The sequence below is a fragment of the Melospiza melodia genome, chromosome 24 (assembly GCF_035770615.1).
Source record: "Melospiza melodia melodia isolate bMelMel2 chromosome 24, bMelMel2.pri, whole genome shotgun sequence".
NCBI lineage: Eukaryota > Metazoa > Chordata > Aves > Passeriformes > Passerellidae > Melospiza > Melospiza melodia.
The window spans coordinates 12,639,178-12,653,353 of NC_086217.1; the positions used below are offsets into that span (position 1 = coordinate 12,639,178).

Sequence of the window (14,176 nt, forward strand, 5' to 3'; positions counted from 1 at the left end):
CGCGGCCGCGGCGCCGCCTCCCCCTTATAAACCCGCCCCCTCGGCCGCCGCTGCGCGCTATTGGCTGCGCCGCCCGCCTGCCATTGGCCGGCGCCGCTGCCCCGGCCACTGCGCGCCGCCCATTGGCTGGCGCTCCGGGCACACCCCTCGGCCGCCGCCTCGGGTTGGCCGCCGTCCGCGCTCCCCGCCCGCAGGCCTCCATTGGCTCCTTTCCCCGCGATGCCGCTCGCCATTGGTCGGCGCCGCCGTCTCGCGTGGCCCCTGCCCTCGAACGTGGCACTGGGGAAGCGCCGCTGGGCGGCACTGCGCGTGCGCGTGGCCACGGGCGCGTGGTGGATCCTGACTGGGCCGCGCGCCCCACGTGACCAGCCCGGCGCGCGAGGCCTGCCCGGCCCGGCCCGGCCCGGTTCGGTTCGGTTCGGTTCTGTCCCGCTCTGCTCGTACCTCCCCGAGACACGGCCTTCCCCTCGGGGTCACGGCAGCAGCACTGCCCGCCCCGACCTTGTCTGTCTGCCTCCGGCGCTGGGCTCCGACTGGGCCGAGCACCGGCCCCGTTCGCTTTGCTGCAAGCTCGCCGGTCACGGAGACAGGCCGGGCACGGAGGAGCCCGGTGATCGCGGCACGGCAAACCCCGCCGCCCGGGTCTGCCTGCGGCACTGCCGAGGGTCCCGGCTGCTGTTGCTGCTGGTGCGCGCAGGGCCCGGAGCGGGGCCGGGCTGGGGCTGCGGGATCCCGGGGATCGCCAGCCCGGAGTGCTCAAAGCCGCTGCTGCTCTGTGCTCCGGGCAAGGGCCGCGCCCGGAGCTCGCCGGCTCCCGTACCGAACCCGAGTGCTGCCAGGAGCTGCGGCCCGTTCATTGCTGCGGCCGGTGCTGAGCCACGCGCTCTCGTCAGGCCCGGGGAGAGTCCAGCGAGGTTTGGGAAGGCGCACGGTCAGGGCACCGCGGCCACCCAGGGCCGGGCAGGCACGCCGGGCTGGCGGGGAGGGAATCAGCGCTGCATTCGTGCGGCCACCTCGGGGCCTGTCGCGTTCCATGGCTGGAAGCCACTGCCCGGAGAGCCCCGGCAGCGATGGCTCCGCTCAAGGGCCCGCCTTGCCCCGCGGTAGCTCTGTATGTGCACTGTCACTGTGGGGTCAGAGGGAGCTGCTGCAGCGCTGGAAAAGGGGAACAGCCCGGGCTGGTCCTGCACAACTTCTGGCCGAGGTCCTTAAGGTGCATCACCTGCAAGGGGCCAAGGGTTTACTTTGGGAACCAAATTCATGCAAATGGTCTGTCCCACGTAGGCTGTGACAGGAGCCACCCATTCCCAACTCATGGCATGCACCAGGCAAGGAGCACAGCTGTCACCCTGCTGGGGGAGGAATGTGCCAACAAGAGAGGCAGAGAATCCCCGAAGCTGGAGCACAGCACAGCTGTCCTGCCCCTGCAGGCCTCCTGCCACGGAAAGGCCATCTAACAGAAACCTTGACACCCAGGGTGTGGAAACTCTTGCCAAAGCGCTGGGGTTGCGTCAGCTGGGTGCTCATCCCCTGGCCGCAGAGTGGCTGTTGGGGCCAGCACAGGGGCCTTTGTTCAGCAATCGGGCACATCTGGGCTCTAACTGACACACTGAGGGTCAGGGCTGGGGGCTGTTCTTTCTCCATAGCCAGCAGAACGAGAGGGCACTGGCCACATGCCAGCTCCTACCCGGCCCAGACTGTTGCCTTCAGTCCTTGTCCTTTCCAAGTTCCATCATTTCCTTCAGCAGTTTTCCAAGGCCCAAGGAAGGGCCTGTGCTGTGAGCTCCAAATACGGAGGGAGCCTATGGAGTTCTCAGTTACTGAGTCCCCTCCTCCAGGTTCTCTCACACCATGGATTCTGTAAAGAGCTTTTCATGGCTACACTTTCCTTTATCCTTAACACAAACATGCCACATGCTCTGTAAACATCCGCCAGCTCCTGGACTGTTTTCTGATTGCCTCCCTCATTCCTGTGACTGCACAGGAATTTCCCTTTGTGTGTGCAGCTGGAGCCTGCCTGCTCCTCTGCTGCCAAGAGGCCCCCCTTGGAAATCCCTGTTTTCAGAGCCTCACACACCCCCACCCCTCACACTATGGGCATTGCAGAACAGGGCAAACAGCAAGAGACAGATCCTGCACACATGCTGCCACGGGGCCTCTCCTGTCCCAGCTCCCCTTTCACATTCTAGCAAACCCAGAGATCCTGGTTTTCTCCCACCCTAGGTGTCTGCAGAAATCCCATTCAGCCACTTCATGCTGAAGATCCAGCATGGACAGTACACGGTCAGTTCAAAGATTTTATTTAACTGTCATAAAAGGAGAAGCAGACGATGATTCCGAACCTGTTAACCTGGGTCTAGGACTTAAAGACAATACGCACCAAATCAAATTAACAAAAAAAAAAATCTCTCTAGGGGCAGGGCGAGGGCAGTTAGAGGCAAAGACGTAGCTACGAGAAGCCACATGTACTTGGTCCCAGTTGTAACCTCGGTGTGGTAGATCCAGATCGGTGGGCTGCAGAGGTGGCACACGCCTGCCCAGCCCCGGGCCTCGCAGGGCCCTGGGGCTGCTTTGCCCCAGGAGCTGCAGCTGTGCAGCCCGGGGTGGAGGCAGGCACGGGGCCCAGCGTCAAGGCAGTAACTACAGGCCAGGCACAGATTTTAAAGGCAGAACAGATACATAAGGCATTAACCGCTTCAGAACACTTGTCCATCGCAAGCTCTTTGCTGATGGCATCAGGAGCAGCTGCAGAGACAGACTCGTCCATCCTCAGCCCAAAGCAGCCAGGAGGGCAGGTGCTGTCCTGGAATCTCAGTGCTTTGCAGCTCCTGGGCTGCAGTGAGAAGTGCGAGGTGATGGCAGCCCCGGTGAGCCCTGCACGCCCTGCCCCACAGGGCACCCAGAGAGCTCGGGGCGCTCTGCAGGCCAGGCTGGGGCCAGCCAGGCCAGGGCTCGGGGGCAGGTGTCACCCAGGATGTCACTCCCTCTCCCCTCTGGAGATGTCCTGTCTCGGGTGAGGAACGGACCAGCAGTGAAGTGGGAAGTTGTGAATCTTTCCTAATAACACATGAGGGGCGTGACAAAGCTGAGCCCACGCCAACAGACGGGGAGGGCAGGTGGCGTTTAAAAAGTGTAACAGAGGCAGGACCCCCTCCCTAGAGGATACATGTTACACATTTAAGGCATCATGGTTACAGGGAACATCCACAAATGAAGCTGCCCAGGACACTGACAGGGCGGAAAGGGCAGGCAGACAATACTGGAGCCAATAAACTGATTTGACAGCTGCCTGGCACCAAAATTCTTCAGCTACTTGGAGGCAGTAGCTACCCTGAGCTGTGCGCAGGAAAGCCAAGCACAGGATCCTAACGGGGTTCCTCCCCTTTGGCACCTCCTGGGTAAAGGAAGGCGGGAAGCAAGAAAGGGCCTGGCAAGGGAGGGGGCACTCCCCTCAGTGCTGGGGCAGCACAGCCCCAGGACGGGCAGCTGGAGACCAGATGCAGACAGCATGGTTTGGTCAATGCACTCAGCAATTCTCTGGGGAGGGGGCACATAAAAAACTGAGCTCTCTGGTCAAATGATAAAGGGGGTGACAGGTAAGAGGGTTCCAATGTCAGCACTTTGGTACAGGGGGGGAATTCTACGGTAGCCACTGTCTGATTCACGCTCTCTGGGGTTTGGCCTCGGGAAGGACTAGTCCTTCCAATCCTTCTTGATGGTCAGGTTCCACTCCCAGGACAGGTGGTCAGTCTTATCATCATCTGTGAACTTGGATTTGATGTTGTAGCTGCCCCGGGCCAGCATGCCCTTGGGGGCCTCTTCCATGGGGGTCAGAAACTCGTACTCCTCTGCTCGGGGGCCATAGCTCCCAACCATGTACTCGGTCTTGTCAACTAAAAAGACAAAAACAGTGTATGGAGGCATCATGGAGGCACCAGAGGTTCAGGAGCCTCCCCTGCATGGGGAGCAAGGCTGCAGCAAATGAAAGGTCTGTTACTGTTGCAACAATCCACAGAGCAGCTGCAACAACAGGAATCTCCCCCAGCTGGGAGCTCCCTTCCCCAGGAAGGGGCCCCTCCTGCGGGGAGTGACCTGTGAGCCCCAGCAGTGCTGTCAGTGGGACCTGCTTGCTCGGGGGCATTGGGATCCACACTGTGCAGGACCACGGGCTGCCCCAGCCCTGCAGGGCTCCACGGGCCCGTGGCACTGAGGACTGTCCCCTCCCGAGAGGAGCTGCTGGGCAGCCCCTGTCACTGTCTCAGCAGCAAGAGGAGCAGGAAGCCCTCACTCACTTTTCACCAAGCCAAGAGAAGCACTTACTTTTCACCCCTTTCCGGAACGTGTGCTGGATGTACTTCAATCCTGACACAATCTCCCTGTTTACCTGCAGAGAGAGGAGCAGGGACTGAGCAGGCTGTCTCCATTCACACTGCCCACCCTACATGGGCAGAGCCCATTTCTCCAGCACAACCCCACTTGCAGGGCATGGGCACTCCCCAGGCTGGGACTGCAGCAGTCTGTTGTTCCATTCCTTCCATTTCCAGACCAGAATCCTTACCCTAAAGGAGATTTTTATCCGGTATTCCACGCCCTCCTTCAGCACAAATGATTGCTTCTTGTAGCTCTCCAGATCACCTACAGAGACAGGAGAGGGTCAGAGCTCCTTTGTGCTGTGCTGTGCTCTGGGGTGAATTTCTGTGGCACAGCAGCTCGGGCAGGAGCTGCAGGAGCTGCAGGGCCCCCTCTGCTGCCAGAGCCAGGCAAGCAATGCCCTGCAACAGGACACTGCAAGCACAGCTCTGCAGTTAATTCCAAGCTGTTTCTTTGCAGATGTTTGCTCCAAGGCTGTCACCATTTCGAAGCTGCCATGAAGGTCACCGTGCAGGCTGGAAGAATCTGCCTGCCCCACCTGGCTGCTCACACCTCTACACAACACCCAGGTGTCACGGAGCTGCTGCTGGCTCCAGGTACAGAACCTGCTGGGGCCCAACAGGGTGCTCTGCTGCCAGCCCTTCTGACACAGGAGGGCTCACCCACCTGCCAGCAGTGCTCCTGGCATTCCCTCCCAGCTCACCTGTCAGGTCCAGCTCCAGGGGGCCTGGAGCAGTAGCACAGACCAAGGTCAGTTTGGTCACCACCACATTTGGAGCGTTGGGATCTGGAGACAAAAGAAAAAGCTGTTAAACACTCATCTCCAATGCTGGCCAACACAGCTCCTTTTCCTTCCAGAGAACTTCTTGAAAGAGCACAAAACCCAGCAAAAACAGGCTCCAACTCTGTAAAGGCTCCCACTGCAGCAGGCGCAGCCCACAGTGCCTGCAAAGGCAGAGTGCCACCCTCCCTCCAGTCCCCGAGCCCTTCAGTGCGGGCCAGCCAGGCACAGGGCAGCACAGGCTGAGCTCGGGGCTCCTGCCCAAGCCCCGGGTGGGGAGAGCAGCTCCCCCGCGGGAGCAGAGGCCAGCAGGGACAGGGCTCACCTGGGACAGGGACAGGGCTCACCTGCACTGACGGTGACGGCGCCCAGCAGGGCCTCCTTGTACTTGCGCAGGCTCTCGTCGTCCTTGTCCAGCTCCTGGATCTCCTGGATGCTCTTCTGGGCAGGGGGCTTGTAGTTGACAGAGTGCTCGTCCTCCTCATTCTCCGCTGCAATCTGGGCCAGCTGCTCTGCCGTGGGCTCCTGCTCTGCCATCCTGGCACACGTGCTCCACACTGAAGCACAGAGCAGAGCTGTGACTGCCCTGAGCAGCCACCCCACAGCAGGACTGCCCAAACTGCCCTGCTGTCCCTCTGCAGGTCCCACTCTCACTGGGCCCTTCTTGCTGGCCCTGGGAGACACAGCCCCGGCCCATGGGAGACACAGCCCTGCCAAGGACCCTCAGCCCCTGCCCAGGACCCCCAGCCCTGCCCAGGGTCCCCAGCCCTGCCCAGGGTCCCCAGCCCTGCCGAACCCTCCAGGTCTCATTTTCAGTCCACAGAGACCCAGACAAGAGTGAGAAAAAATTCAACCTCAGTGCTCTGCTTGTAATGTAAATACCCCAAAGCCATAGGGGAGACATTCTCCTCCACAAGATCAACCAGGTGAGGCTTTCAATTGGAATAAGCTAGAGCCCAGAATAAACCCAGTTCTGCTCTCCACATCAGGATTCCAGCTAAGAATAGGCCTCTGTCTCACCACTGGCCCGATTGCCAGGAGCCTCTGCTGGGAGCTGGTGCCCACGTTTTGTAACTGCCACATCCGTGCTCTGTGCCAGGTGCCTTGGCAGAGTGGGATGAGACACCTGGCTCAGCCCTATGCAAGGATCTGTGGCACACACAACCAGGGAAACAGGCAATGAAATAAACAAGATGTGGAACCTGCCCAGGACTCTGCCCAGGAAATGCCCAGCCACGCCAAGGGCAAGGCAAAGGTGATGCCAACACTCCACTAAAATCCTCAGTAAAAGCCAATGACACATTCAGGAATTCTTGGTTCCACAGGGCACGTTGTGTGAAGGGTTATCCTGTGGCAAATATCAGCTTGGACTCTCTGAAGGCGCAGAACACTCTGGCACAGCCCTAGAAAGGCACCGGGGGATGAGGGACATGCGGGGCTGTACCAGGGCTCTGGCCTGGCGTGGCACAAGCACCTGTGCCAGGAGCCTTTCCTGCTGCAGCTGCACAGCCAACAGTGGCCCTGCCGCGCGGCGTCCTCCAGCATCCTCACACTGAACAAAGTGGAAATTTCTCTTCAAAAGGACATTTAGCCTCATGTCACAGATGAACAGCTGATGAGATTTCATGCCAGTGTCTCCACATCAAACCCAAGCAGCCGCCAGGCTCGAGGACTCCCAGGAGCGCTGAGCAAACGCTCACTTACACACCTGCACTGCTCCATCTCTTCCTGCACCCTGCCCAGTCCCCTCCTCACGTCCTTTGGCTCATCTCTGGGCTAGATCCCACCTCCCGTGGGCCACGGTTCGTTCTAACTCTCACACCTTGCTCTCAGGATACCTGCAGCTTCCAGGAAAGTGAGAGAATTTCAGCTTTACAGAATCAAGGTCCCAAACTTGTGGTGGCTCTCAAATTCTGTGGCTGAGCCTTCTGTGAGAGCACACTAATGGCAGAGCATCCACTAGCATTCACACAGCTGTCTCCAGCAGTGGTAGGCACACACAGCCACGGGCACCCTCCACCTTCCAATTTCCAGACCAAGCAGAGACACAGTCTCTCACAGACAGCCAGATCAGGGACAGCAGGAGCCATGGGCAGCCTCTGCTCCAGCACCTGGAGCTCCTGGAGCCAGTGCTCTGTGAACAACAGCACCAGTCCCTGCACAGCTCCCATGGCTGGGAGACAGCTGCACTGATTGGGAACTTGGCGTTCACAGCCCTGACTGCCAGCAGCTGGGCACCTCCAAGAGCCAGAATCCTCTCCTGGGCAGTTTGCAAATGCCCTGGTTTGGTGTCAGCACAGAGCTGCCACTCCTCCACAGCTGAGCCCTGGGGTAACACAATGGTGACAGATTTCTCCCACACATCACGAGCACCATCTCCACCAGAGCCACCAGGAGCCCCTGACACAAACTGGTATTAGGGCACAGAAGGAAGCCCAAGCCAACCAAACCCCAAATCCCCAGCTCTTTGGTCACGTTCCTGTGTTCCAGCCTTACTTCTGTGACCCAGAGCTAAAGAATCATGCATACCCAGCACACAGATGAATCACAACCCACCCCAACCTTTTCAGGATTCCCAAAGTGACAGGAGCCCACCAGGACTGAAAACACCACTGGGGACAGAACCAGCGTGACTCCAGTCAGCACTGCAGGCCAGGCTGGGCTCGGCTCTGGGGAACAGCCCTCACCCTTCCCATCAGCTCACGCACAGGTCCTGGGGCTGCCCTGCTCCCCAGGCACTGCCAGGGCTGCGGGACGGGCACAGGAGGGCTCCTGCACCTCCAGAAGCAGACCCCAGCTCCCAGCAGCCTGCAGAAGGCAGCAGGAGTCTCATCCCCACCCGGGAATTTGCCGTCCCCGCTCCCTCAGCCCGGCACACTGTTCCGGATTCCCAGCACGTTTTGTGCAGGACAGAGCAGCTGCAGCAGCCAGGGCCGGGCAGCAGCACCAGCAGCGTCCCTGCATCCCCGCTGCGTCCCGGCGCGCTGGGAACGCCGGCTCTGGACCCCATCGCAGGGCAGCGCGGAGCCGGCATTAGTCACAGAGTCAGATGAGCTCATCCGCCTCCCCCGACACCCGCCAGGCCTCGCACTGAGCACGGCCCGTTCCAGCCGTCCCCACCCTTCCTCCTTCCCGCGCGGCCCTGGAGAGCTCGCTGGAATGCGAGCGAGGGCTGCCCAGGGCCCTGCGCCGCCGCTGGGCCGGGACGGGGAGCCGGGACAGCCCCGACAGCCCCAAAGAGCCCGGCTGGGGCACACGGACAGCCCAAAGAGCCCCAAGAGCCCGGCTGGGGCACACGGACAGCCCGGACAGCCCCGACAGCCCGGCTGGGGCACACGGACAGCCCAAAGAGCCCCAAGAGCCCGGCTGGGGCACACGGACAGCCCGGACAGCCCCGACAGCCCGGCTGGGGCACACGGACAGCCCAAAGAGCCCCAAGAGCCCGGCTGGGGCACACGGACAGCCCCGACAGCCCCGACAGCCCGGCTGGGGCACACGGACAGCCCGGATGTTCCCAGGGCAGCACGGAGGGCACAGAGCCCAGCCGGCACCGCCCGAGGCTGTCAGGGCACACCCAGGTACCGCTGCGGCCCCGGTGCTTTGTAAGAGCACCCAGGGAATCCCCATCCCGCCCGATCCCCTCGGGTGTTCCACAGCCCGCGGCAGGAGGGACTCGGGAACAGGAGGACACTCTGCTGCCCAGCGGGGCCTCGGCAGCCTGAGCATGGAGGAGGGTTTTATGTTTTGTTCTTTTTGCTCTGACACATCCCTGACCTGCCGTTCACCTGCAGGGCTGAACGGTGCAGAGCCAGGCTGAGGGCTCACAAAGCTCCAGAAGCACGAAGACTGCCGGCAGTGCTGCACCAGGGATGGAACCAGCACTGTGTGTGCCTGGAGCCGGGGCTGGGACCCATCCCTGCGTGTCAGCAGCTGAACCCACAGCGGTGAAACTGTCCCCACTCTGCAGTCACGGAATGAGATCCTGGACACTGCAAAAACGCTTGGACAGCCGGAGCAACAGAGCGGACCCGAAACCCGCGAGTGAACAAGGGCGGCCGGGGATTTCTCAGCACAAACAAACGGCGGTCACGGCTCTCAGCCAGCTCCCGGGAAAACGCCGCTGCTCCCGGTGGGGTCATGCTCGTGGGGCAGCGCAGGAACCGCGGCTGCCGTGCGAACCCCGCCGGGGCTGGAGGCGCACCCGGCCCGCGGCGGAAGGGCCTGCCTTGAACGGAGCAGCCCGAACCCGGTACCGGCTCCCAGTTCCTCATTCCGTGCCCAGCGGCCATTTATGGACAGCCCGTACGCGCCGCAGGCACGGCCGACCCCGGCACGCGTCGGGCCGGGCGATCCCCTGCACCGCCCCTCGGAGCGAGCCCCGGGCGCCGGGCACGGCCCGCCGGGCGCCGCCCCAGCCCCTCCGGTGAGCCCGGGCCGCCAGGGCCGCCGCGCCCCGCCCTCGCCGCACGCGCTCCGCTCCGGGACGGCCCCACCGGGGGCGGCGGCTCCCCCGGCCTTCGGAAGGTCGCGCAAGGGCACGCGGGGCCCCGCTCCCGCCCCCCGGCCGCGCCCGGCCCTTCCCGCGGCCCGGCCCTGCCCGCCGCTCCGCACCCGCTCCCGCCGCTGCCGCCGTACCGGGCTCGCTCGCTCCGCGCTGCGCCGCCAACGCCGCGGATCCGCCCAGGCCCCGCGCGCCCCCGCACTTCCGGGACACGCCCGGCACTTCCCGTTACTCGACCCCGCGCCGCCGCCGCGCTTCCGGCCGCGGGCGGCGCGCTGATTGGCCCGGGGGACGCGCGCGCGGGCGGGGCGGGGCCGGCAGGGCGGGGCGGGGCCGGCAGGGCGGGGCGGGGCCGGCGGGGATCCGGAGCCGGAGAGCGGCCCGGGAGCAAGAACGGGACCGGCACCGGCACCGGGACACGGAGCATCACGGTATGTGAGGGAGCGGGACGTGCGCGGGCCCGGCGCGGCAAGGCAGCAGCCACAGCTCTAGACATGGTTCTATTTTATTACGGCAAAGGTGAAAAAGCCACCTTGGCCCAACAGGCAACCAGAAAAATTTATCCCAAAAATAACTCGGTACAAAACAGGTCTGCTGAGAATTAAAAAAAACCTTTACAGGAGTTAAAACCTATCCCAGAACGTAAAAGTAAAACAAATCCCATCCTCGGTAGTAGTAGCCACAGCCGCAGCCCCTGCCGGGAGTGTGGAGCAAGATTGGAGTCCTTCCCTGGCCCACTGCTGCCGCTTTAGCTGGTGTCCATCTGCAAGAGAGGGAGCAATGTCACCACGGCCCTGGCACGGCCCTGGCACCCTGCAGCACCCCCTCACCCCAGCCCAGCCCCTCTGCAGGCAGCCGGGCTCTGCTGAGCCCCCCGATGTGGTGGGGACAGGGACAGCTGGGTCCACGCCCCAGCACACCGTGCTGAGCACCACTGCACCCCACACTGCTCCAAGGCTGCTCCTGGAATCCTGCTCATCCCACTCCTTCCATGCTCTCGCCTGACCTATCCCATCCTCAACACCCGCTCTGCTGCCGTGGTGTCCTTGTGGCCTCAGCTCTGCTGGGCTCCTGGCACAGGCTGAGCAAGTTCCAGCCACAGCTGCCCCCTGCTCATGGCTCCCCAGGCTGGGGCTCATTTCTGCCACCAGCACAACACCCTTCCCCAGCAGCAAACCACACAGTTCCTCCACATGAGATTTCCCTTGGTTTTCCCACTCCTGCATCCCATCAGCTCTGTGAGTTTTGTTCAGCAGCTGCTGCTCATAGTGGCTGTTCCAGCTCTGGGGCCTGGCAGGAGCAGAGCCTGTTCCTCAGCCATCAGGAACAGTGACAAACTGCTCTGGAAAGCGAAGCTCAGGCCCAAGCCAAGGCACAGAGGCAGCTTCAGAGTGAGGCTGCCTCCGTGCAAGGCCTTGGAGAATGCTCTCTCTTTCCTGCCAGCTCCAGACTGCCAGTGCTTTCCAGGATGAGATGCTGTGGGGAGCCCATTACCGTGCCCAAGCAGCACTTACCCTGGCATTGTAAGCATCCAGCTGTGCATCTAGTTCTTCTGCAGAGAGCTGCTGTTTGGAAGTTCTTCCAGCTCCTCTGCCTCTCCCTCTGTTCCCGCCACGAGTCCCTCGCCTGTTGCCTCCACCTCCAAATCCCCCCAAGACCCCGCGGTTCCTGGTCATGCCACCTCTGTTTACACTGCAAGTTTGAAAAGCAACAGTTTTAGTGCCTCCAGTGAAGCTGAGCAGGAGCCAGGCTTCCCAGCAGGGAGGGCTCTTCCCTTCCCTCCCCCTGCTCGGGCAGGGCAACCCCACCTCTGTGCTGGTCTCCGCTGCGTGTCGATCTGTGACGTGACCAGCTGGATGTTCATGGGGCGGCCTGCAGGGAGAGCAGCAGGGACAGGAGAGCAGCTGTGAGCCCCAGAGGGACACACACACACACGGGGCACAGGGACGGGCAGGGGGCACAGGGCAGCAGGGACAGGGGAGCAGCTGTGAGCCCCAGAGGGACACACACACACACGGGGCACAGGGACGGGCAGGGGGCACAGGGCAGCAGGGACAGGGGAGCAGCTGTGAGCCCCAGAGGGACACACACACACACAGACACACATGGGGCAGGGCACAGGGACAGGGCAGCAGAGACAGGGACATGCAGGGCCCTGCCCCAGCCCCAGGAGCCGTGGGGCCAGGCCAGGCAGCCTCACCGTCCAAGGGCACCCCGTTGTACTGCTTCATGGCCTTCAGTGCATCAGCCTTCCTCTCGAAATGCACGTCTGCCGTCCCTAGGCTGCGGCCAGACCTGTCATAGTGCACAGCTGCCTTCTTCAAGGTCCCAAACTCTGCAAAGAGCTCCTGCAACGAGAGGGAAAGGAGCACGCCCGTCCATCAGTGCTGCAAACGCTGCAGTGCCCCACACTCGGGGTCAGGGCTCGTCCAACCACCTCAGACAGCCTGCAGAAACGCCCAGAGGCACAGCAAGCCCCTCAGCCAGAGTCCAGGCATGGTCACAGGTGGACTCCACGCTCGTGTCCTGCAGGAGGCACATCCACAGCCAGGGAAGCAGATTCAAGGGATGCTGACCTGTTTCCCCAGGGGAACTGGGGGCCTTTGTTGAAGACGAGTCAAAGCAGCAACAACTGAAAACACTCCAGAGCCCAGACACCTTTCCCAGAGGAGAATGGCCATGTGAGTGCAGGGATCCACGAGAGCACAGCACTTCTGCTGTGCAGGACTCCTGGCCCTGAGGAACACACCCCAGAAATGGAGACCAACCAAGGCCTGTGCTGAGCTCTGGCCCGTGCTGCCACAAAGGCTGGGAATAAAGAGGCAGCCACAGAGCCCCCAGTTTTGTTTGTCAGGCACCACATTTGGGAAGCCAGCAAGGTTACTGCACAGCCCGTGTCAGCCTGCTCCCTGGCAGGGCTGCACGGGCACAGCTGCACAGGGCAGCTGGCTGATGCTTTCTGGGCAGAGCGTGGCAGGCAAGGCTGTGTCAGCCCTGCCCAGAGCCCGGGGTCGGCTGCTCCTGCCTCAGGGGACACCAAGAGCAACCAGAGCACCTCGGGCCTCTCACACCACAGAAAGAGGCACTGGCACAGCAATAAAACCACATCTGAGGCAATGCTAAATTATGGGGCTGGGGACAAAGCCACTGTCAGCCCTGCTGCTGCTAAACAAACCCCAGTGGGAGCTCGTGCAGCCGCAGGAAGGAGAGTCCTGGCTGCAGTCGAGGCACAGGGGCTGAGTTTTACACACTGCTGCCTCACTGCAACAAACAGGAACTTGTTAAACCCAGTCTGAACCTACAGGAGGGCAGCACACTACCCAGTGAGTGACAGAGCTCCTTCCCAGTTCCCCACACGCAGCCAGGTGGGTGTGTGGAGAGGCTGAATGAATGATGAAGAAGGTCTGGCAGCAGTGGTTTGGTTCTCCCTGGAGAGGCCACGAGAGCCAGAGGCCAGGGCGATGGCAGCCCTCTGTGGCACTGAGTTCCTGCAGAGCTCACAGCCCACGCCTGAGCCTGGGACACCCCAATGCACTTGACTGCAGCCCCTGTGGGGGCACGGCCATCACAGGTGGAGCACAGGACACCATGGCACCAGTGCAGCTGTGACAAATACCGACCTGGCTGCACCGAGGGGTGCATCCTTGGGAACCCCTGACACCCACCAGAGCCCACAGCACCCTTAGGAACTGCTACAGCTGCACAGGGCAGGAGCTCACAGAGTCACACTGCACCCTCCCATCACAGCGTGACCCAGCAGAGCCACGGCATCACTCTGTGCACCGGGCAGCCCCATACAGAGCACTTATAAACCGAATTTTCCAGCCCCAAGGAGATCACCAAAGCAGGCACACGTAGTGCCAACCGGGATTAATTCACGCGGGAATGCTCGGCCCCGGTGCCAGCCGGAGCAGGGCCGGCGGGGCTCCCGCGGGCACCGGCCCGGCCGATGAACGGGGCCGCGCTCCCTCTCCCCGAGCCGCACCTGGATGTCCGCATCCGAGACGCCGAAGTCCAGGTTGGAGACGAGCAGCTTTCCGCCGGTCTCCACGCCGGCCCCCGCCCCGAAGCCGCTGTCGAACAGGTCGTGCTGCCACTTCTCCGGGAGCTGCTTCGGCTGCAACGAGACCGGAGCTCGCTGACCGGCGCCGGGGCCCCGCCGCCCGCGGCCGCGCCGGGACCGGACAAAGGGGCCGCCCGCGTCCCCGCCCCGCGCGAGCCCGCCGCCCCAGCCCGCCGCGCCGCCGCGGCCCAAGCCCCGCCCGCCCGGTCCGTACCCGGCTGTAGGGCGCGGGCCGGTTCCTGCCGCCGCCCCGGGCCATCACCGGCCGGTTCCGTACGGGGCCGCCGCCCGCGCGCCCGCCGCCAACGCCGCCCCGGCCGGGCCCGCCCCCGCGTGCGGTGCCGCCCCGGCCCCGGCCGCCCCGGCCGCCCCGGCTGGCCCCGCGCTGGCTCCGGTTGAGCTTAATGATGTCGTCCAGGGACATGTCCATCTTGTCGGCCATGATGGCGGCACCGCTCCC

At 62.9% G+C, this 14,176-nt stretch overlaps 2 protein-coding genes across 2 annotated transcripts; both read right to left on the minus strand.

The window, feature by feature from the left end:
- Positions 1 to 2,283: 2,283 nt before the first annotated feature.
- On the minus strand, positions 2,284 to 9,868 carry ARHGDIA (Rho GDP dissociation inhibitor alpha). Its single transcript, XM_063175501.1, has 6 exons — positions 9,788 to 9,868; positions 5,500 to 5,709; positions 5,075 to 5,158; positions 4,559 to 4,635; positions 4,321 to 4,384; positions 2,284 to 3,893 (listed from the first exon to the last, which is right to left on the minus strand). The coding sequence occupies exons 2-6, from the start codon at positions 5,687 to 5,689 to the stop codon at positions 3,694 to 3,696; spliced, it is 615 nt and encodes a 204-aa protein (XP_063031571.1). The 5' UTR covers positions 5,690 to 5,709; positions 9,788 to 9,868; the 3' UTR covers positions 2,284 to 3,693.
- A 272-nt stretch (positions 9,869 to 10,140) lies between these two features.
- Positions 10,141 to 14,173, minus strand: ALYREF (Aly/REF export factor). Its single transcript, XM_063175858.1, has 6 exons — positions 13,931 to 14,173; positions 13,639 to 13,770; positions 11,854 to 12,001; positions 11,462 to 11,525; positions 11,168 to 11,345; positions 10,141 to 10,416 (listed from the first exon to the last, which is right to left on the minus strand). Exons 1-6 carry the CDS (start codon positions 14,156 to 14,158, stop codon positions 10,402 to 10,404), a joined length of 765 nt encoding a protein of 254 aa, XP_063031928.1. The 5' UTR covers positions 14,159 to 14,173; the 3' UTR covers positions 10,141 to 10,401.
- Between the last annotated feature and the right edge of the window lie 3 nt (positions 14,174 to 14,176).

What these genes read in the sequence shown, in the direction of transcription:
- ARHGDIA (XM_063175501.1), bottom strand. Translation starts at nt 5,689, where the DNA reads ATGGCAGAGCAGGAGCCCACGGCAGAGCAGCTGGCCCAGATTGCAGCG. An exon ending in CGCCGTCACCGTCAGTGCAG is followed by an intron (nt 5,159 to 5,499) that starts GTGAGCCCTGTC and finishes TTTTGTCTCCAG; the next exon opens with ATCCCAACGCTCCAAATGTG. An exon ending in CCTGGAGCTGGACCTGACAG is followed by an intron (nt 4,636 to 5,074) that starts GTGAGCTGGGAG and finishes CTGTCTCTGTAG; the next exon opens with GTGATCTGGAGAGCTACAAG.
- ALYREF (XM_063175858.1), bottom strand. Translation starts at nt 14,158, where the DNA reads ATGGCCGACAAGATGGACATGTCCCTGGACGACATCATTAAGCTCAAC. An exon ending in GGCCCGCGCCCTACAGCCGG is followed by an intron (nt 13,771 to 13,930) that starts GTACGGACCGGG and finishes GTCTCGTTGCAG; the next exon opens with CCGAAGCAGCTCCCGGAGAA. An exon ending in TCTCGGATGCGGACATCCAG is followed by an intron (nt 12,002 to 13,638) that starts GTGCGGCTCGGG and finishes CTCTCGTTGCAG; the next exon opens with GAGCTCTTTGCAGAGTTTGG.